Here is a 22,991-nt window from a genome sequence, read left to right as displayed (position 1 = left end):
CTCGATAGAGAAATTAAGCTATCGCGATAGACCTCGCCGCTCTTGTCCTCAAAAGAAAAAAAAAAAAAAAAAAAGGTCAGCCAATCCAAATTAAGTAGCGCAGAGCCGAACCAATCACAGCCGCAGCGTCACGTCGCGTGACTTGTTAGGTACAGCACAAGTGCCAAGCCGCACGTGTGTTTGTTTGGGAAGCAGCCAGCGGGTAATGGAGCCAGCGCGTAATGGAGGAAATGAGTGTGCCGACTAGAAAAATCAACCGAGCGTGACCGAAGAGAAAACAGACGATAGTTCCAATGCCGGAGAGATTGTCAAACGGAAGAGCCATAGAAGTTCCGTAGTGTGAAGGTATTTCGGCTATTTCAAGTCTGACAAAAAATAGAGTAGCGTGCACTGTAAATTGTGCCGAAAGCAAGTCTGGAAATACAATAAACTGGTGCATGCGTCACACTGTGCGCCACGTTATTGTTTCGGTGAAATGAATTTCTACAATACTGTTACTGTTAATTCTACTCTCTGCAGTGTTTAAATGCTTACATATACACACAGTTACTGTCCGTCCACACATACGACTCGGTTCTGCTTCTATGCCCCAGCTTTGTTTACTTTTTCCCACCGAGGCTTCTAGACTTCTGATTGGCCAACATTTCGGCACGGTTAGGAATCTAGCGCCTTTATGTGTGGACGGGATTATTTTTTAAAACGAAAACGGAAAATCTCAGTTTTCAAAAATACCCGTGTATGTGTGGACGTAGCCTCAGTCTCTGACTGGAAGCGCTAATTCGTCATTCGGCTTTTGTCAGACTAAAGTAACTGTTAAAACTGTTTGAAAAGCTAAGCTATACAACAAGGAGAGATTGAGAATTTCCTTTTAGTTCTCAGTTTATTTGATATTGACAAAAGTTAGTCAGTTTTGTCTGTTCTTCTGTAACACAAACTAAGATTTATTTTTAGAATTAATATTTTGTTTCTAAGTGGAATTGACAATTTAGTCTGTTTCGTTTGTTCTATTTTGAAACTTAAACGCTTTAGTGGCTGCCTTTTGTGTAGTTTGCAATATTTGCCTTTATTTATCTGAAAAAGTCTCATGTTCCTTAAGTACATCTACCCTGTTGAACTTATTATGGGAAATAAATATTTAAATAAAAACAAGCTGCTGACTATTTCACATTTTACTTGTGAGCAACGGCACATTTAAATCTTACAAATATAGTTATTTGGCTTATATCGTGATAGATATCGTTATCGCCTGAAATGAAAAAAAACATATCGTGATATGAAAAAATCTCATATCGCCCAGCTCTACTGTTAGCACATGATTCTCCTTATGCTGCTGAGAATATAGCCCAGAAGAAGCGGATAGTATAGCTTTTATTTTGGAAAGAGCCATTTCTCTGTAATAAACTCTCTTTTCCAAAGATGAGTGATTCCTCAATCAGATACAGGGCTTGCAATATCGCTAGCCCGACGTCCCGGAGCTAGCGATTTTTTCAGTCGGGCTACCAAAATCTATCTCTTCCCTGCCCGTCGGGCTATTGTAGGAAAAATATATGTCAATGCTTTTGCATTCTTTCGGAAATGTAGCTGGGTAATTATGTCATTGGCATCGGTGAGCCACTGTCAATATGTGACATATTGAAATCGCGTTTGAATTTGCGCTTGTGTTTTTGCTTTCACTTTGCAATCGTGCGAACTGTGTATAGAGAGCGACAGCACTGATCTGTGAGTGATGATAATTTGTGCACCAATTCCTCTGACATCGTCTTATTAATCGTTAGCTTACTATGCAAACATGACAAGTGAAAACTCCCGCAGCTTAAACATGTGAGAGGTTGATCGCGCAGAGAATCGCTGAGCTTATGTGAGTGAGTGTGTAAAAGCATTTCAGTTCTGCTGAGCCAAATAAGACAGGTCAGGGTGAAGAAGTGACAGCCAAAGAAAAGCTTACCACAAAACGGAGAAGTTATGACAAATCAGACTATGAGGCAAAAAGAAAGTGCAGCTTTATGGTTTCATGGACAAAAGAATTTCTGTGGCTGCAATATGACGAGCTAAATAACCAGGGCTGCACATAAGTGGTCCGCAGGTGCGCATTCGCTGTCAAAATAAAAAACACGCACAAGGGTTAGGGTTAAATTTAAAAACTGTACTTTTGAGTTAAAATATATATTTATAATTTTAATAAATGACAAATTAAAAATGCATGAACATTTTTTGTATCGAAAAAATATCGAACCGTGACACCAAAGTATCGAACCGAACCGAACCGTGAATTTTGTGTATCGTTGCACCCCTAGTAATCACGGATCGGTCCATCTCTAGTTGCAACACAAGCCCAAATCATCATCCCACCACCACCATGCATGATAGTTTGTATGAGGTGTTTGTGCTAATATGCTGTGTGTGGGTTTCATGGTGCTGCTCATTATGGCTGGAGCTTATCCCAGCTAACATAGAGAGACAGGCGGGGTACACCCTGGGCAGTCGCCAGTGATTGACAATCACTTTCACACATCTGGGCAATATAGAGTCACTAATTTACCTAACCCCACTAACTACACACAGAAAAGGCCAGTTGGTGGCCAGGACCTTCTTGCTGTGAGACAGCAGTGCTAACCATGTACTTGTCCATACTTTTTCAGTCTTTTTCTAACTGTTGTGTGATGAACTTTAACTTGAATAATAATAATAATAATAATAATGGATTGGATTTATATAGCGCTTTTCAAGGCACCCAAAGCGCTTTACTCTGTAAAAAAACAGCAAAAAATAAACGAAACCAAAACACTGAGAAAATGGATGTGTCCTTATTTTCTATTGGCTAAACAGTTTAAAAAAATCAGTATCAGTGTTTTAGAATACATACAGGTTTTTGCCTTTATATGACATACAGTAAAAAAGTTATATTACAGTTTAACTTAAGAAAATGTAATTACATGGACAATTCTGTGTAATAGTGAGTAAACAGTGTTTTTTTTTTATTCAGCAAAAATAAAGTTTTTTTTTATTAATTATATAAAAAAAACAGGTGGCACCATCTGATTTACTTACAGATGTGCGAGTAAATCAAACCAGCAATCTTTATTTTGCCATTCTGGTGGAAAATTTCAATTTTTATAACTGTAGAGTTAAAAATTGGCCTAATATTACAACACGTTAAAGGCCTGTGCAGAAAAAAACAAAACAAAAAACAGCACAGTCTCCTCTGTATGACTTTTAATACAACAAACAAAAGACCTCCACCCACATGCGCAAAAACACAAAAGGATATTCTGTCTTCAGGCATAGCTTTTGATGTTAGCCTGACAAAGGCACCAATTCCAAAAGCGCCTTTCACGGGATTTTTTAAATGCCCCGTGTGTCCTTTCAAGTTGTGAAAAGATAACTTTCTGGGTGTGCCTCATGTTTCAGTTTGAAACAGGCATTTGTTTCATTTGTTCAAGCATCCTTTTCATGTGGCAGCAGCTCTTAGAACTACTGAGAGCTTTAAGCTCTTGATTTGGAGACACACTCTATATCTGTCATGGCTGTTTGATGTCTGGTAGATATTGCTGCGTACACACATTGTGCTATGGTTCCAGTTCCTATTCTATGGGTTTCTCCACAGTGATGTCATTCCACTTTACCAGCGGTGCACTTAAATGGTAACACAAGAACCCAAACCTGATATTTTTATTGGCCGTGGATTTATTTATTGTGCTGTGCTCGATATGCCTGGAACACATAAAGCATAAAAAAGTATAACTAGACACTGATAAGAACAATTTATCAAATGGAGCCAGCGGGGATATTTGCATGGTAATACTGTTTCTGGTGTACTTTGTAGAATTGTGCCCGTGGGCTACTACACCTGACGTTGGCTAATTGGCTATCAGGAGAGGCTCTGAGAAGAATGGGCATGCTAGTTTCCCACCACTGTAGGCTTCCTGCGGTCTAAAACGTTTGAAAAAAGAAAGAAAAAGCTAAGAAATATGTGGTCTTTTGGGTGACATATCTCGAATAAATATCCAAGGATTTCCTGCTGTTGCTAAGGCAAATAACATCTAGACAATACTGTCAGCCCACACACACACTGAAGTGGTGCTCCTTATTCTCCTCTGTGAATGGCCGCGAGGATGAGGCTTGAAATGTTGCGCAGACGGCCTATTGATGAGCATGTCTGTCCAACAACACACACGGATGAGGCCTCGCCCTTTAAACCCCATCAGCCCTCACAGACACATCTTTAATTCGTTTCAAATATTGGTCCTGCCTCCTCGTCTCTCTCTCGCTGCGCGTCCATGCGAGACGGAGCCCACCGACATTTTCCACTGCGGGATTAGCTGTGTAGCGTGACGGGTCGCTCTGCCTCAGCAGTCCTGAAGGGCTGACCCCGAGGTGTGTGTATGAAGAGGAGACCAGCAGGACACTCCTTAAAGGGCTATTAGATCCTTGCTGCTTATTATGAAGGGGCATGTGACTAAGTTATCTGCCCCCTTTCTCTTGTCATAGGACTATAGGCGGAAAAAAGCCTGTTTTCTGGAAATAATTAATCCTACTTGTTGGCATAATAATTTTGAGGAGTAGACATTGCCGGTGCTTTGAGTGTTTCTGCTGACAGGTGGGCTGCTGGTGATGGAGATGATCATCTTCTCATTTAACTTCCTGGCTGCAGGATCTTTCCATTAAATTACAGCTTATCCACCCTCTCTTGGGAGGAGGATTTGATTCAGGCTAGTCTGTGCACTTGTGTAATTTTGTGCACGGTGTGTGTGTGTGTGTGTGTGTGTGTGTGTGCTGATACCTTCAAGTGTTTGGAAGGCTCTATGTCCAGGGTGTATCTCAAAGCAGATCCAAGCCTGGTTACCATGCCTACACATTTCACTGAGAGACACCGCGTTTATCTTAATGAATTCATTTTCAGGCTTCTGTTTGCCGCTGCATTCTCTGTCAGCTGTGTACACACTCTACATAGTTGTGGCACAGAGGCCTTCTCCATTGCTAAATGTGACCTGGGGAGGAAATAGCTTATTGATTCTGTGGGGGGAAACATGATTAAATTGAGTTCCAAGTGGGCGCTTCATCTGAACTTGTCTACAGGAGAGAAGATAGGAATCTAGAAGAGACTGGCTGCTTTTGTCCAGAGTTCGGTCTGCTTTTGTTGTGCTTGAATTAATTATAGGTTTCACTTTACAAATGTGTCTTTTTACAGGCAATTTCCTCAACATTTTCATATAGACTATTTAAAATAACAGATGGATGGGTGGATAATTACATGGTCTATTAAAAAATCCATAAATAAATGTGGATAAAAAAAGATTTGGATGTAAGGGACATGGGGTCATGTAGTAGGATGATAGGCCCAGACTTTTGGGTGTTTTTGACCATAAAGCTTGTCACACCGTGTAACTGCTCACTGCCTCAGCTGCAGGATGTCTGCGGGTGCAGACACAACAGCAAGCTTGACTTGGATGATATCTGCAGGGTAAGCGATGGGGAGCCTACAGCAAACAAACATTTTGGTTTCCAACACCTTGGTTGCACATCACTGAAGAGAAGCGCAGAGCCAGAGCTGTTAACGATCTCTCACTCAGTCACCTACTGAAACCTTTGACTTCTTTTAGATAGATCTTGTTGAATAAAGGTTCTCCTTTCATCATCGTGGCTCCAGCCGAATTATATTTTGGGCTTTTTGGGAGGAGCAAAAGTGCACTGCTGTAAAGAAGGGCGTACCAAACAAGTGCTTTGCAACAGAAAAGAATGAATCATTTTATGTCTGTTATCTTGTTTTCATAATTGCTGGAAGCCAAATTTGTAACTGAAATTAAAATGCAATTAACCACCCAGCCCCAATATAATAAGCTCAACAGTTAATTTGGGGCTACCTGCTGTATTATTAGTTAAACATGTTGATTGTTATGACTTTGAAATACACACTGTTGGTATCAACATTGGCTGATAACAGACAAATGTTTTCTTTGCATAGTTACTTTTAGTCTTCTGGTGAATCAAATAAATCTTTCTTATCAAAAACTGACATAACACAATAGATAAATATCAGCCTCTGGCATCAGGAATGTTTTTATTTGCTATAATGCCAATATTGGATTGATAATACAGATACAGTAGATAATAATCTACCTGTGCAACTCCAATAAATATTTATGGTTATTTTCAGGCGCTGTCAAAAGGTGTGGGTTCACCGGAATGAAGTTGTTCTGCAAATACTAATGACTGTTCAATTAATTATTTGAATTAATTGAAACTGTTCGATATTCTTGAAACATAATGTTCAAGAATATTGAACATTATGTTTTGCACTGTTTGTTGTGCTTCCTTCCTTACTGTCTCATGCAGCTAGAGATGGAACAGACGTTGTGCACATTGTGTTCAGTAGGTGTGCTAATCAGGAATAGAGATCCCCTGATCACTGCCATAATCGCAGAGCGCACCATCTGTGATGCTCTGATGGCCGGCAGTCTGGCTGAGAGAGCTGGATAACAGTGTGGTACTGCCCCTCTCTCTCCTGTCCTCTCTGGCCTGCTCTCTGCTCTGCCTTAAATCTCCTGCTGTATGACTTTTCTGTTTTACTTAACTGGAATGACCTGGAACCACTTATCACTGGCTTGCAGACACTTCTTAAGCTATTACAATATAAAAAATGTAGTGCAATTAAAAAAACAACAAAAGTCACAGTATAAGTGAGGCCCCACCTCTGCTATTTAAAAAAAAAAAAAGAAAAAAAAAAAGAAGATATTTCTTGATCAGTGTCTCTGTAGTGCACCGCTCCAAATAAATCCGCTGTCACCACAGATCTGGAAATAATTGAGTGGGGCCTATTAAAGTGCCACAGATAATGTGGAATAATAAATAAATGTGGGTAATTTCATTGCTGGAATTTTGTCTGTTTTCCATTTGCAGTCACAGGTCGTAAACAGTACCAGTCACATCTTTGGCAATAATGCACGGCGTCTTGCTGAGTTCAAATAGAGTCGCAACTTGTTTGTGACGCCATTCCCAGACTGTGACCTGAGATAAGCACAGAGGCATGTAACCTGCTGCAGTAAGCCGCTACACAATGCATCAACCCAGGAAAACTTTCAATGCATAAGTGATCAGTATGAAGATAGGGGCACCCGTTGCCATGACAACCTATACGAAAACCCATACAAAAAGATGCGCTGGCTGTCACATTGATTCAGAGAATCTGCCGAGAATACAGAAGTTGGTATCAGCCAAAGGCAGGCTGGCCTGCGTCTATCTGGGAGTGCCAGGTTAGAGGCTTATTGACCGTTTTTGACAGACTGACTAACAGACGAGTTTTTGGTAAAATGGGCTGTGGGCCCAAAGTTCAATTAAAAGTCCCGCTCCGTGTGACGCAAGCACATTTGCCAAATGGTGAGAAAAGTGCAAATCGGTCTTCGTGCTTTCTCAGCAATCTGCTTGTCCTTCAGGGATATTGATGTCTCTGCCTTAACTCATTTTTTTCAAAACTCCATTTAGCGCTTCAGCATTTATCATATCCAGTCAGTTGGAAGGTAATTTCTAGGTACCAATAAGCACCTGCTTTGCAAACCCATAGCTATATTTTGAGGTTTTAGTGGGGCTATGAACGGTAAGTGTAACCACCTGCATTTTTCTCCTGCTCTCAGAGCAGCTGATGGAGGAGCGATGTGGTTCTGGTTTTAAATGTTCCTGCTTTCCTCTCTTTCAACCTTGCTCATCAGGCAGCATGTAAAGAGAGCTGCATTTTAAATCTGGAGACATGACACGGCTGTAGTCTTCCATCATGTACTGGTCAGATAGCATTTAGCGATTGCTGTTTGAAGCAGATAAGAGATGAGTCATAGATTAAAGCAGTGGTAAACGCTAACTGCTAGAAAACAGCGGATTATCTAATTTTAAATTCAATTTGTGAATGAGTCCCTCCCTTGTGAAGTGAGAGCGACTGACAAGCGACACATCAGCACGGTGAAGGCAGAAAATAAGCCAGCTATATTTATGAGTTTACTGAGTGACTGATGTGCTTACACTTTCTCCTCGGCTTGGTTCACAATGTGAATAAATGTTTGCCTTCTTGCCTCCGTCCAAATCAGTGAATCAACTGAGCTCAAAGTGTGAATGAGCGGCAGAGAGAAAGGGGAAAAGGCTTTCCCCGGGGCAGTGCCCGGGACAATGTCAGGTTTGTCTGGCCCGAGTGCATGAACACTAAGCTTTTCGGAACTGGCAGCTCGCCCCGGTACCTACCCATCTCACACAGCTTCCAGAGCTGCCCAGCCCCGGAGCACTAAGCATTTGTGCAAAGTTCATAAGGCTTCCCTCTGTTTGTGTGGCCATAATGGCAGCTCCATCCTGTTGTAGCTCAAAGAGTGTTAAGGGGCTCTGAGGGCCTGGAGCTGGCGTTGCAAAGGCGTGTGAGTGTTCTCAGTTACTGACTTTGGCTGGCTGCACTCATTATGAAAAGACTAGTGTCCCCCTGTAACCCCCCTCCAAGTGGTAGTTCTGAATCTCAAGCTCCAGCATAAGCATTTCCTTCATCAGGTTTGCATTTTAAAAGCAGTTTGCTGAATAAAGACCTCAAACTAGTTTTAAAAAAACCAAACAACCAAACAAAAAATACCTCTGCCACCTCTGCCACAAAGCAAAGAATGCTCTGGACTAAAATATTCAGTAACTAATGGATGTAAGTGAATGGTAAATGGACTGGTTCTATTCTATTCACTCTACACAACATGTCTCATTCACCCATGCATTTCTTTCTGTGTCCAAGTACTTTATGTATAACATTCATTTAACATGTGCGTAATTTATTTCTTATTTATTTATGTCTTTTTTAAATTGCAACAGGCCAATAAGATACATTAGCTAGTTTCTAGCTTTCCTGTACAAAAAAAATCCCCTGGCCTTAAAGTCTGGTTGGTGGGTCAGCGCAGGCCACTGGACTAGTAATACACATGCACAACCCCTGCTGTATCTGCTCCACCTTATACTTGTATACAATCCTCACGAGTGATAACAACCTTGTCATTAGCGTCATCAAGTTCTGTCAAGCAGCAATGCCTTTACCGTGGTTACGACCTGCATCAGCATAATTCAAGCATGACCCTCCTCCCCCCTTTCATTTTCAAGTCTTTGACTAAGGTCCACACCATACATCATCCAGACTGGGAGTCCTCCCTTCCCCCTTCATGTGTTATGAGAGAGAGAGAGAATGGTTTGGTGGAGGACTCTTATCAACAGTCTCAGCACTCTCTGCACACTATGATTTCCCCAGACGTGTCACCCACCCTCCACTCAAGTCTATCTGTATGGCCGTGAAGTTCCTGTTCACCAGTGTGAAACAATCAGGTCCACTTGAATTAAAGACAAATTTTAAAAAAAAGAAACCAGTGGCTTTTCTTACTGTGGGGAGATAAGCCATGGGAGCGTGCTTTAAAAGCTCCAACAATGGCTAATGCTGGGCGACAATCTTCAGCAGCATTAACAATTAAGTAGATTGTCGTTGGCTGACAGAAGAAGATTGGAGCAAGAGCAAAGCTCAACAGATTTTCACACAGCGGGTGATCGGCACTCCCACCCTGCTTACTGTTCATATTTTGTTCTTCAGCTGGCCATTGCAAATTAACACATTTTATCGAGCCTTCAGGTGCACACGTCTCTGCTCATGCTGAAGGGAGGTGGAGGGGCGAGATGGAACTTGCATTCCTCAACTCTCCTCTGAATAGCCTTTAGATCAGGCTTTGTGGGAATGATTGTCAGTGGCTTAATGAGTGCATTTGCCAAGCTGGAGGCTTTGGCAACATGTATGACTGCGGCGGCTCTGTGCGTGTTCACCACTGGCTTCTGTGACACAACAGTGGACTGGGCTCAGCACCCTCTGTGTTTTCGTTCTTCTTTTTCTGCCAGACTCAGAGTTTTCCTGTCATGCTTTCTTTTTATTGGGAATGTTATTACCTATAACGGAGTTGTTACCCTTCCCATGGGCACCGGTGCCGAAAATCAAGTGAAAGCTTGTAAGTACCCTAGATAATATAAGGATGTCAGTAAAGCTGTTGCAGCACTTTCAGGTTCATATTCTGGCCTTTCAGTGTGCAGGCTTCTACAAAAGCAAAGGCCATAAAGAAAAAACAACTGCTTTTTAATTCACGTTTTAAACTATTTAAAGGATAAAACAGACGCTGGTGCCTTTGGTTGCCTTCTTGCGTTTTCTAAATATAATACACTGTAGAATTTAGAATCTAATTTAATTTAATTTTAGAATTTAAAATCTCGCCCTATGACAGCTGGGATAGGCTCCAGCGCCCCCCGCGACCCTGAAAAGGATAAGCGGAAGCGAATGGATGGATGGATGAATACACTGTAGATAAAGAGCAGGCGATGTATCGTATGGAGGAAAACCAATCATTACAGTTACTTTTCATTTCAATTCAGTTCTATTTATATAGCACCAATTCACCAAACAGTCGCCTAAAGGTGCTTTATATTGTATAGTAAAATCCCTGCAATAATAAGTCACAATCATTTACTTCCAAAAGATTTTCCCTTGTTTTTTATGCAATAGATTTTGAAATACTAAACCAATGCCAAATCTTCTCTGTGACTAATTACGTTGTGCTACAACTGTCACAAGAAAAATGAAATGTTAAAGAGTAAGTAATTGTTCCTTCTGGTCTCATTTAGTCAGATGTCTAATACATTAATGATTATTATCATAATTATTATGGAACTAAGTGCCCATAGATTAAGTAATTGGAGACATATTACGTGACAAATTAAAAGTATTGTCTAGATATGTGTGAATTTGGCATTTTATGTCTTTGTAAGGATTGTGTAACAATGTTTCTGTGTAGTTTTTACTATAAATCTAACTTGATCTTATGTTGACTAAATGAAACAACAAAATAGGACTGTGAGACTCGACATAAAAAGTAAAAATAAAAATAATGTGGAATAAAACAGTCATTTTACCCCACTGAATGAATCAAGGCGATTAGGATGACTTTCCTTAAAGGTCATGTTTTTCTGGTGTTCACAGTTCATAGAAGAATGCTCAGGATTTACTCTGCTGACTGGAACAACAAAGATATTGATATATTTGATTCTGTTAAATAGAAGATGTAAGAAATAACCATATCCGTATTTACTCAATGTTTGGATGCTTAAATTGACTTTAGAAGAGTACATCTCCCTCTTTTCTCTCACACACACTCACAAATTAGTGTGCAAACACATACTGTCGTTCCAGATCCTCGCTAAGTGTGTTTAGTCTGACTCACAGTTGGAAACTAGATTGCATTTTGACAGTCTGGATCTACTCTGCAGTGATGAGAAGAGGCAGAGAGACATCATCATGATTTGGCATGAACTGGGACTTTATTTTGTCTCTTGGAGCAGCGTGGATGGTACATTTGGATCACCGTTAAACTGAATCCTGGGCCGGTCTCAGTGTTTGACTGATTTCAGTAAATTAACTGTCACTCCTTGTTGTGGTCATGAAGACCACAGTGGCTAACAAGTCCATGTTCTTAAGGTGGAAGGCTCACCTACATATAGGTGTTTTCACAGTGGTAGCGGCTTAATATGTTTACAACAGACGATCCTTCTGTCAGTGCTCATCTATCCCTGTTTTTAAGCAGCCGTTTTATGACTTGTTATAATTAATGTTTTCTCAGTGGCTTTGAAATAAACTCCAAATGGGCATTTACATCATTCTTGAACTTATAACAGGTGTATGGGGTACATACACTGCACAGCACCACTGACAGCGTAATTAGGCTATTGCCATTTTTCTTTGACATTTCTCTCCGACGTATGGATTTAAAGCAGCAGCATGCAGTGGCAGTACACTCTGTCAGGATAATTTCCAAGGAACTCGCTAAACAAATCCAGACTCTATCCACATTCGTTCTTCTTCCTGTCCTTTGCTTCTTGCCAAGATAAATTTACATCAAACTTGCACGAAGCAATTAAGGTGTTGACTTTTCAGCTGACCTCAAGGTGCATCACTGCAGACCTCACATTAGTTTTATGTACTCATCTACTCAAAGATAGCGTTCTTGGAAGCATCTCGATTTCATCGGTCAAGTGGTTTAAAAGAAGTGTGCCAAAAGCAGGCTGTAATGAAACTGCACTGAATGCTTGGAACTGTTCCCTTTAAAGAAGAAGCTTCCTGTGTCTTGCTTCATGTCTAGATGTTTTGAGGTTGTTGAATTTGTACATTGAGTAAAAAAAAACCTGGAAGCATTTCTTTAAACAACTGGAAACATGTTTTAGCCAATCCCTCATGTAGCTGTTTGAAAGTTGCTGTTGACAGCTGACAGATTAGATTACTTTTTGATTTGCATTTGTAGCTGGAGAGCAGCTAATATAAACACTGAGATTTTGCCTTGTTGAGTTTAAACACTGTAAATCTTTAGACTGCAGTTTTCACCGTTCCATTTGTCACAAGATAAACTCTGTTCGACCCTAATAAGCGACAGAGGGGTGAGGGAGTGGGGCCACACATCCGACAGATGTGTCAAAAAGCTTAGCCAGGGTAACACTGTCCAGATGCTCAGCTCTAGCACGAAACAGGAAATTCAAATGAGGAATTTCAGCAAGCAGAGAGCCTCTCATTTCACAGGCTGAAATGATCACTTGGACTGCATGTGTATGAGACACCTGAAGGGATTAAAAATGGACCGAGTGCAAAAAGATATTTCTGGAAAAAACAGGTTTTCCCAACACCTGTAGGGACATCCGAATTTCTTGGTTGTTGGCAGAAATAAATTGCACGCAGGGTCTGATGGAGGTAAGGATTTGGGATATGAGAGCCATCGATCATGTCCTGCTGTGGCACAGTTTCATCTGGGGAAATTGCCAGCATCAGTCAGACTACATGAATGAATGTGGAGTGGAGCACAAAATAATACTCCAGTGCCCGCAGTCCAACTTGTGAATTTCATCTCTTTGCCGGGCTACTCAGTGAGGATCACACGCTAATGTGATTATTGTCCTGGGCAAGGGCCACTCCTGTGGGACTTCAAAGAGAGCAGATCAGAGAGAAAATGAAAAAAGCTGTAAGCTGTGATGCAGACAGGTGCAGTGCAAACCTTCCTTTAGCTTTAAACACATTAACAGGTTCAGAGTGAGGACTCTGAAAGCATGGCACATACATCCTGGATGATTTATTACCATGTCATGTGACATACTTTGGCGATCCATCCAAGTGTTTTCATTAGGCATATGAATTATGCAACAGACGATAATTAAAACTCATAATTCAGAGAAGAAATAAGAGTTAGTGGCTACCATATATGACGAGGGTTTGTCTGTACATGTTTCAGTCCTGTTTCTTAATATTACACGTAGACTTGACTGAGACACACTGCTGAAGGGAAAGATGTTGTGTGCTTGTATTTATAAAGAATAGAGCAGAGACATTACTGACAAGATGACAACTTCTAGTGATTGAAGAGCTCTTCAGTTGTTTATGCTCTCTTTTGTTTAATGAACTACAACATACATGCTCATACTTCCAGCTGGTCTCATGATCGTCTTGCTGCAGTTGCAGATTCACTGCAGTGTGTAGTATATCTGCCTCTCTCAGGTAGTGAGAGTTCATGCAGGGTTACGAAGGCCTTTCCTCATTAGTTCATACACAACACAGAGGTCACAAACCCCTCAGCTCATCCGTACACCCACTCTATTTCCTTTACACCTGAGGATCTCTTCTCATTTCTCATCCACAGCCTCTTCCATCCTCATCCTGTCACCACAGCGCTCCCAGTGCTCGCAGCATCCGAAGGCTAGAGATCCCTGAAATATTAATGGTGTGGTAATTGAACAGTCTTGCTTTCTGAAGTGCTGTAAAGCCAGATCTCAATTAGTCAGGCATGTTATCGCTTATTGCTTCCTATACCCATTTATCATCTTGTTTCTGTTTTCTTTTTTCTAATATTTTAATATCAGATGAATTGCATGGTCAAGCTTGTAGAAAACTACTGATAAGGATTATAATTGCCAAAAGGTTAGAATCCTATCTAAATTCAGAGGAGTAAATGGGAAAGACAAAATGTCTAAACACAGGAAAATTAATTTTGACATTAAAAAAAAACTGTTTTATTTTTCCACCCTGATCCAGGCAGCGTGTGTGAATCGGATGCCAAATGAGCAACTGATTGGAGAAAAGAGGAACAAAATGGCTGAAAAACAACTCATTAAACACATCAGAAGCAAAGCAAGTCAATTGCAGCTTAGTGTTAATCAGCTGGTCCATTGTTTTAATTGTTCTTGAATGATCAAATGGGAATCAGAGTGGAGGCATTATCAAGACCATGAGAGGGGCGTGCGGAGCTGCTGTCTTCCCATCGCAGGACTTTAGCATGCAGGATATTTTAATCCAGTCTGACAAGACGAGGATCTGCTTAATCCTATTACAGGCTTGCACATTAGACTACAGTAGACCCACACTTCTCTGCCTGTTGTCTTTGTGTGTGAAAGGAGCAGATGGTGCCAGCTCAAGGGCCTACTGTAGTGAACTTTGTATGGCCCTGCTTGGACCCCACCCTGTTACCAAACAACGTGTTCGCAAGTGTGAAGAATGCTCCCGAAACAACTTGCTAGTGTGGTATTTTTCCTTGAAATACTTCCTTACATTGTCTGATCCTTTTATATGATCTGTTAGTACATGTTTATGGCTTAAAGTTTGGGTGTTAAGCTAGAGCAGATGGCTAAACTATAGGAGTCAAGAAACCGATAGACAGATCCTGCCAGTTGTACTGTGAAGGCGTGCCAGAATTGTTTCCTTAAGTAAAAAGGCTGCGTAGTGATACAGTAAACAGTACAAGAGTGTGAAGAAAAGCAGTAAAGCTCTTGGAATCAACGCCAAGAAGTTAAAAGGCACTGAATTTATTCATGTAAAAATAAGGCCTTAATTTGAACTGACAGTTAATTTGTAAGTCAGTCTTTCAAATGTCTTAAAAATGCTAAAACGTGGGCAGTAGGATTTTAGGATTTTATTAGACATAGCGATTCAGAATTGTAAAATCTTTTTTCATTATGATTTCTTCAGTAATGATGGCAAATAGCAGTTAAATCCCTGCCTGCTCCACTCTGCATTTTGAAGGTACTTAGCCTTAAACTGCTGCTTAAGAGCCTGTTGGTATCTTTGAATGTGATGAAAATGATGTGCATTTATTTTAGCTGAGAACACGTGCTGTGGGTGTACTCACAATGACGTGAAGAAGCACAAATTCAATCAAGGTGTTTATGAAGTATGCTGTATTTTGTGTGAAGTGTAAAATTGGGTACAGTGGAAAATATCGCAGTCCCCACATGTGAACACATTTTTACATGAAAGCCTATATCAGCAAAATTAAATTAGCTCACGAACAAGGATACATGTGTTGTTAGAGTATGTAAAATCTCCCCACTAGATGTCAATAGTCAACTGCATAATCCTGTAGGACAAATAACTCTGGCTGCCGTTCATCTTCAGCTGTTACCTCAGTTTGTGTTCACACCTATTTACTCTGGACAAGGCTGTAAAACCTTTTGAAAGGAGCCTGATACAAACCAGTGAAGCTCACTGTCGTGTGATGAAAGCTATACTGAGGTGAGTCGTTGAGGAACATTTCTGTCAGTAAGCGCTGCTTCTGTTAGCTGCTGTTAACTGGCGTTAGTGTAAGTGTGTTTGATCTAACATTGTTGTACTGACACTTAGTTAATAGTGTCAGTTAATATATTCCATTACAATGTGATGGTGTAATCAAACTTTTTATCAGAGAGAGTATATGATTTTTAGGACACTCAAGCCTACAATTAGCTGGCACGATGTTAATATTAGCACATGTCTAATCTGCATACAATAACCGCCGTATTATTTGGAATAAATAAGCACATTTATGCATGTGTGTTAGAGCCTTTACTGGGAGATGACACTTGAGATGAGGAAGATGAATATTTTTTATTTTTTTCTATTAAATAACTGCAAAAGTGACTGACAACACCTTTAAAACTCAAGCATCAACTAGCTCAACAAATGCAAATGGGTGAACCTAACACAGAATAAATGATGGAGTTTTTGTTTTCTGTTTTTGTTGTTGTGAAGTTGGTCTTACATTTAATTCTGAGAGGCATTAAAAAAGAAGGAACACAGCACATTAGAGCATATAACAGAAAAGCACATCTCTAAAAAAATCTATTTCTCTTTTCACAGTATGAGCTGATAGAACACTTCCCTCAAAACAACAAAGGTTTAATCAACCGACAGAACACACGTCCTTGTAGTCAAAGAGAAAGGAGAGACGAGAGCTTTTTGCAGAGTCTCTCAGGTTCACGGTTACCTTAAGTGTAAAGGACTGTCTGGGAGAAATAAGGTAAATAAGGTGTCTGGGATAAAACGGATGAAGCTACTGTGGCTATTTATGGCCCGGTTTGCATGCTCAGTGAATCAGACTGTTTAAAAATGGGGCTTACAAAGACAGGAACCTAAATTTATAACCTGGAACATTACCACCAAGCACTGCACAGAGAGACAAAGCACAGTCCCAGGCACCAGCAATTAGACTCGCAGGGTTTGGCTGTGGACAGTTGTTCAGGAATTTGTAGACTTTATTTTAGACTCTTACAAGTTGATGGTTGATTGCTGTGTTGTACATCACAATATAAATCAAGAATATAATTAGTAGATCACTTCGAAGTCACAGGCCTTATCCCCACTTTTCTTTGCTAATAAAAAAGGCTGATTTATTTTTAATTGATTAATGTTCCAGTTATACTTTGATTTATTTTTGTAGTCGATGTAATGTCAACAGATAGTAGAAAATTTAAGGAGAGAGCCTTAAAGTTTCACAGGCAGATTCCACTTGGCCCATTTCCCTCCATTTGCCCCCCCTCCACAGCGGAGCTTCTGTCTCGTCTGAGCCTTGGCCGAGGAAGGTTAGGGTTCATACTGGCCTTCCCACAGCGAGCAGCTTTTAACCTTCTGCCAGCTTCATCAATCTCTGGCTGGTGTGATTGCTCTTGAAAGAGGCGGGGATTAAGAGCAGCCCACGGTCTGTAAATCAGACGAGAGAGTGGTGCCCTCTCTCCTGTGCATCATATAGTTCCAATAGGCACCATACCCTGTGAGTTCAATGCAGACTTCATCACTCGCAGCAGTTAAGCTCTTAGCGGACCTCCCTCAGCCAGATGGCCAAGTGAGTTCTCAATAAATGTTTAACGAGGGGGGAACAAATTAAATCAGAAGGCAAATGATCAGGCACAGTTTGAACCAAGTGTAATCCATTGAAGGTGTTGTTAGGTTGGTAAAGGATTTTGGCCGGCACAATAAGACAATGAAAGCACATTCTCGATTGTAACCTTGGCCCTCGCTCCTTAACCAGGTGGGGCTAACCAACAATGCACAAGGTAATTAGCACAAAACCCCTAGCTTTTAATTTGGATCTGTTTGATTATCATAAAACACCATGTGTGGGAAGGCTAAAATAAAGAAAAGCCTGAGGCAGTTTCCTGGATGAGTTTGACACACAAATCTTCAGTTGGAAATATAGCCAATAGACATAAATTGTGATCGAGTGGGTTGATGTATGTGACATACAGCACCTAGCACCTTGTTGGTGATGCTGTTTGTGGGTGGGGCATAGCACAAATTGGTTCAGGCAGACTTAATACCATTACCATGAGGTATGGTTGAAGAGTTCAGAGTGCACATCCATCTGACAGCACGCCTGCATCCAATGAATGAAATTGACTCTTTTTTCCCCTCCTCTGGTCAATTATTCAATTACACTCCTTGAACAGGCGTTTGACCTCAGTGTTGCCTATTGAACTGGAGAAAGCAGCCAGAAGATTAAGAAAAGAGTGAGCTGGATTTGAGCGCTGTTGTAAAGAGGAAGCTCTTTTAAAGATACTGCTCAGTTGGTTGAGTGGTAGTTACTGTGCCGCTCATATACTCAGATACTTTCCTTGACATTAATTGGTTTGCTTAGCAACATTAATAATACAGTAATTGCAATTACTGGATTTTATCCTTTGTGATGCTCTTTACTACATTTCAGTTTTACACGAATGTCACGAGTTCTCTGTAGGCCAGCAGCTTTAAGATTTCTCTAAAACTCTAATGTTTCTGTATTAGTCTTCTGTTTTGTTGTTAGCTGCTGAGCTAATTACTCCAGCATGACCTGCTGAGCTGGGTCACAGCCAACATGGGGACGACTAATGAAGTGACACCCCAGAGGTTTCTTATAGTACTGCTCCAAGACATTAGAATTCCCATACATTGCTCTGGACCGATCATGCGCTCATTATGGTCCAGACTCTCGTCTATTGGATGGAAAATTATCCAGCACTCTGTCCTCTTGCAGCTCTGTCGGTGTGCAAGTGCAGACAGCTTACTCAGTCTGACTGTTAACTATGCATGCTTTTTATGTCTCCCACCCCTCAGGCAACAGTATTTGCTGCAATAAAAGATAAAATGGTCCGCATTCGTAATCTCTTTGAGTCATTGTTATCAGAAACATGCAGGCACAGATCAAAACAGCACGATGATTAAATCGGCCAAACTTTGATGGTAATTTTGATGCTGATTTCAATCTTGGCTTTTTCCAAAAGTAATGCTGAACATCTGCCACGCATTAATAAATCCACAGGCTCCCTCATTTGTTTATTTCTTTCCATTGTCGCTTGAGAAATATGCTTTGTGCCGCACACTTCCGCAGACTACAAAACAATTGAGCCCCATGGGGAAATGGGATGATAGGAGGCTTTAATGTGAATATTTCTTCTCTTTGTCACACCAAAATATGAACTAGTTCAGAACTGAGTCCCCGTTGATGGGAATGAAAATGTGTGCCTGGTTATGCCTGGCTGAGCAGAGAGCAGTCGGGCTTGGAGTCACGGGGGATTTGTTTTGTTTGGAGTTTTTTGCCTTTCTGTCTGCCAGCGCGTGGGTGGATTCATGGGGTCTTCTACATCTGTGCTACCTTACAGGTACTGCATCTTCACCATAGTCATGAACTGAAAACAAAGTGGAGAGCGTTAATTTCCTGTGACTGTCCGAGATCTCGACACTATGAGGTTGCTGAGGAGCCCCAGACTGGCCACCGTGCTGTTGGTGGTTATCTGTATTTGTGCCTTTCATACGACCTCAGCCATTGACATCCCGCTGGAAGGTAAGTCATGACTCTTTCACAAGTCACACATTCACAACAAAGGATGCAGGATGATTTAGGAGGGGCTTCAGTGGGATGACAAAAGAAATAGAAAAGAGTTTTCATAGAGCCTTTTCTTTTGTATCAAAGAAAACCTCCTCTACTGAAAAAACCATGACATCATGTGGATTATCCAGATAAAAAGATACATTATGTCTAACAACATAACTCTGCTTTCAAGTTGGAATGTAATTTTTGTATTCTGTTAACACCACAAAAGAAGAAGACAAAATCCCCTAAAAACCTCATTTCCACTGTGGTTTTTTTTTTGGGAATTACAGGAATTATCAGAGAAATGCATACCGGAAATTTGGCAAATAAAACCAAACGTCTAAGAATAAAAGACTCTATTAAAGCAGCTATGCTCTTGTCAAAATAATAATGTGAAAACAAATGCTTTAACTAAATTCTTAGCTGCCCAGGTATGCATCACTGTTTTTCTCTTCATTTGCAGGAAGTAGCTGTTTTCAGAAATTTAAAATCTAACAATACAACACATGCTCAGTGCAAGGATAGTGAAGGATTAGCAGCGAAAGAAGACAGAGTGCATATGCATCAACCAGACATTTTATTAGGTATATCTTGCTCGCACTGGGTTGGATCCACTTTTTGGTCCATATTCACATATCCCTCAATTGCTGCAGATTTGTCTGCTGCACATCCATGTAGTGACTCTCATTCCACCACATTGCAAAGGTGCTCTATTAGATTGACATGTGGTGACTGTGGAGGCCATTTGAGTACAGTGAATTCAGTGTCATGTTCAAGGGACCAGTTTGAGAAGATTTGAGCTTTGTGACAAGGTGTGTTATCCTGCTGGAAGCAGCCATCTGAAGATGGGTACATTCTGGTCATAAAGGGATGAACGTGGTGGGCAACAACACTCAGGTGGGCTGTGTTGTTTAAATGATGCTCAGTTGCCTCAAGTTGTGCCAAGAAAACCGCATTATTACACCAGCAGCAGAAGCCTGAACTGTGTCTGATCCTACCATCCACGTATTGTAGCAGAAATAGGGATATTTTCTCTCTTTTGGACCATTCTCTTTAAACCCTAGAGATAGTAGTGCAGAAAAATCCCAGTAGATCAGCAGTTTCTGAAGTACTCAGACCACTCCATCTGGCAGCTACCCTACCTTCAAAGTAACTTAAATCACCTTCCTCCTCCATCCTGATGCTCAGGCTGATCTTCAGCAGGTCGACTTGACCATGACTACATGCCTAAATGCACAGAGTGGCTGCCATCTGACTGTAGCAGCTGACAAAGTGGCTGATGAGTGTTTAAAGATGAATGCAGCCTCCAGGTCTGAAAAGGGAAACTAGGGCTGAAGTGTCTTAAACCTGCCCTCTGTCTGATGGCCTGCAGGGGGTGAACCCTGTAGTTGCAAGTAGAAGTTAGAGTGTACTTTGAGGAAGTACAGTCTAACTTATGATTTAATGCTTAGGTGAAATCTTTCCTGATGACTTTATTGTCTCAGTCACTAGTTTCAAGCTCAAAACATCTGGTTTAATAAAAACAATGTAGTTTCCAAACTCCAGCTTTAGTTCAGGCACACCACAAAAGTGAGCTCAGCTCTAATTCCAGATCAGATAACTTCTGCCAGTCTACATCAGATGATTGCTCTGCTGATTCATTTCTTCACAATCATTTGGCGTCTGCAAGCCACTTAACAACCCATGCCCACCCCTTTTATGTTATGTCTGGCTTAATCAGTGTCACATTGATATCTGCTCTGTTCTGTCTGGGGGTCTTGCTGCTGCTCTCTGCTCCACCACTTGCTTGCTTTCGAAGTATGTGAGTGGAAGCGCAGGACAGTCCCAGAAGAGATGATGACTGAAATAACAATCTTCTTTTAATGATAAAAAAAATCTGCAAGAGGTAATTCATGTGTAAATTCATCTGTAAACAAATAAATCATAAAAGTTATGGTGGGGTTTCCAAATTTCTCTGTGATGAGTTACAGTTCTGCACAAATTGGTTGAATTCTGACAACAGACTGACAGACTGGCACATAAACACACATTCAGAGCTACTCCAAGAAAACGATTCATGAATGAAAGAAAGGTTAAATGTATAAAGGGCTGTTTTGTTGTTTGTGCTCATCCACAGAGAGCACTTCTCCTTGAAGTGCTTTTTATCAGAAAAAGAAAGGCGCTGAATAATTTAGAGGGGAATACATCACACTGTAGAGAACTGTTACAATCGTCAAGCATTTTGTGAATTGAATATATTTACAGTTATTATCTTGTTTGAATCAGGTTTTTCTTTCATTTTGTGTTAGCTGTATGCGTGTATCCCAGTTTCCTTGGTAACGCGCATCAACCCTCTTCCTCTAAATTATTCAGTTAAAAAATATCTCTTAAGGCCTTGATAAAGAACAGTTCAAACAGGTTTTGTGAAAAAGGCGGCTGCATTTTGGGGCTCATTGTCAGAGAAGTCTTTTTAATTCTAGCTTGTGTTTTCCATAACACGGGTGTATGTTACAAAGGGCTTGTGTTTAGAGAATACTTGACAAGAAAGGATTATTCCCACACTGCTGACTGTTTCTGGTTTATTTCCCCCTGCTGCCATGGATTATATAGTTTTAGGTCACATAAACAGTAAGTTTACCCTGCCATACTGTAGCTAGTATTAGTGAAGTCTTCTGCTCTTTCCTTTTCATCTCCTGGCTTTCAATTAAGCTTAGCACTAGCTTTACTTACAGCCATATGTGTTGGATCTGAATACCATGTGTCATCAGTCATGACTCCATAATACTGGTATTTACACTTCTAGCACTTCTAGGACTAGGCATGTGCTTTTCCATCCACACCACATGTCACTGCTTTATCATCAAGGCCATCAGGGACTAAATGAAGAGCTTTTATTGTGATTCATTGCATTAGCACACTGTCATCTTAATAGATACATTTGTTTTCTTTGTTTTTGGACATGTAATTGTCATAGTAGTGCAGTGGTTCCCAACCAAGCAGCAATGAAGCTAAGTTGAAAGTGCCAAAACTGCAGTTCCTCAGTTAGCCATTTGAAGGTTGCTACAGAAATGAGTTAAACCCATACATTTCCATTCTACAGTGCCCAATGTTTGATCATTAACCCTCTGAGGTCTAATTTGTAAGTGGTGAAAACCAAAACCCTAACCCGAAATCCCAACCCGAGGCAACTAAAATATGCAATAATGTTTTAAATACTTTGTTTGCAATCAGGAAGAGACCTAAATCATTCTTAATAAGGGGTCTTGGGAGCTGCAAGGAGTAAAACTATTGTGGGCCCTACATGAACTAGCCTACATGGGTCCCACGTGGGTTTTTTTTGGGCAAGCCAACTATGGGTTTGCTAATAAAACCCATAGAAGGTCCCCAAAGGGAAAACCTGCTGTGGGCTCTGTGTGGGCACACCCGCTTATGACCAGTGTGGGATAAGTTTGTGTTTGCCCACAACCCCCACAGTTCACCCACACACCTTCCCACTGTGGGCACATCTACTGGGTTAGACCGCAGAGGGTTAAAGACCATGTTTGGAGCCTTGTACACAAAAATGGTTTGGGCCTCTACTGATAGCCTCAATCTTTATATTAATAGTTACAGCAGTCACACCCCTGATCAGTGTCTGCTTGGCATCCACTAAATAAAGTCATTGAACTGGACCATGTTGTAACATGTTTAAGGTGTTGGTGCCTTTTGCAGCATTTTAATCCCATTATTTGACAAATGTTATGACCTCCTGTGAGGTACAGACCAGCCAATTTTGCTGAGTAGAATTCTAGTATTATATGATTTGATATTATGAATATGTTACATGCACTAATTAGCAAGTATCTGTGACTG

At 40.8% G+C, this 22,991-nt stretch overlaps 1 protein-coding gene across 11 annotated transcripts in view; it reads left to right on the top strand.

Annotated features, from left to right (window-relative positions):
* Nucleotides 1–22,991, top strand: part of chl1b (cell adhesion molecule L1-like b) — a 76,707-nt gene that overhangs the window by 25,580 nt on the left and 28,136 nt on the right. For 7 of the 11 annotated variants that reach the window (XM_080892640.1, XM_080892641.1, XM_080892634.1 and 4 more), the window contains exons 2-3: nucleotides 18,949–19,130; nucleotides 21,750–21,767. In XM_080892640.1, coding sequence (XP_080748766.1) covers nucleotides 19,031–19,130; nucleotides 21,750–21,767 — 118 coding nt within the window. In that variant the 5' untranslated portion in view covers nucleotides 18,949–19,030. Of the gene's footprint in view, nucleotides 1–9,762; nucleotides 9,990–13,766; nucleotides 13,788–18,948; nucleotides 19,131–21,749; nucleotides 21,768–22,991 lie in introns of those variants that run through there. The other 4 variants (XM_080892642.1, XM_080892639.1, XM_080892637.1 and 1 more) reach the window with 3 other exon arrangements.

This window comes from Rhamphochromis sp. 'chilingali', assembly GCF_963969265.1.
Source record: "Rhamphochromis sp. 'chilingali' genome assembly, chromosome: 9".
Classification (NCBI taxonomy): domain Eukaryota; kingdom Metazoa; phylum Chordata; class Actinopteri; order Cichliformes; family Cichlidae; genus Rhamphochromis; species Rhamphochromis sp. 'chilingali'.
The sequence above is the reverse complement of the archived record's forward strand: the minus strand, read 5'-3'. Positions and strand labels throughout refer to the sequence as shown.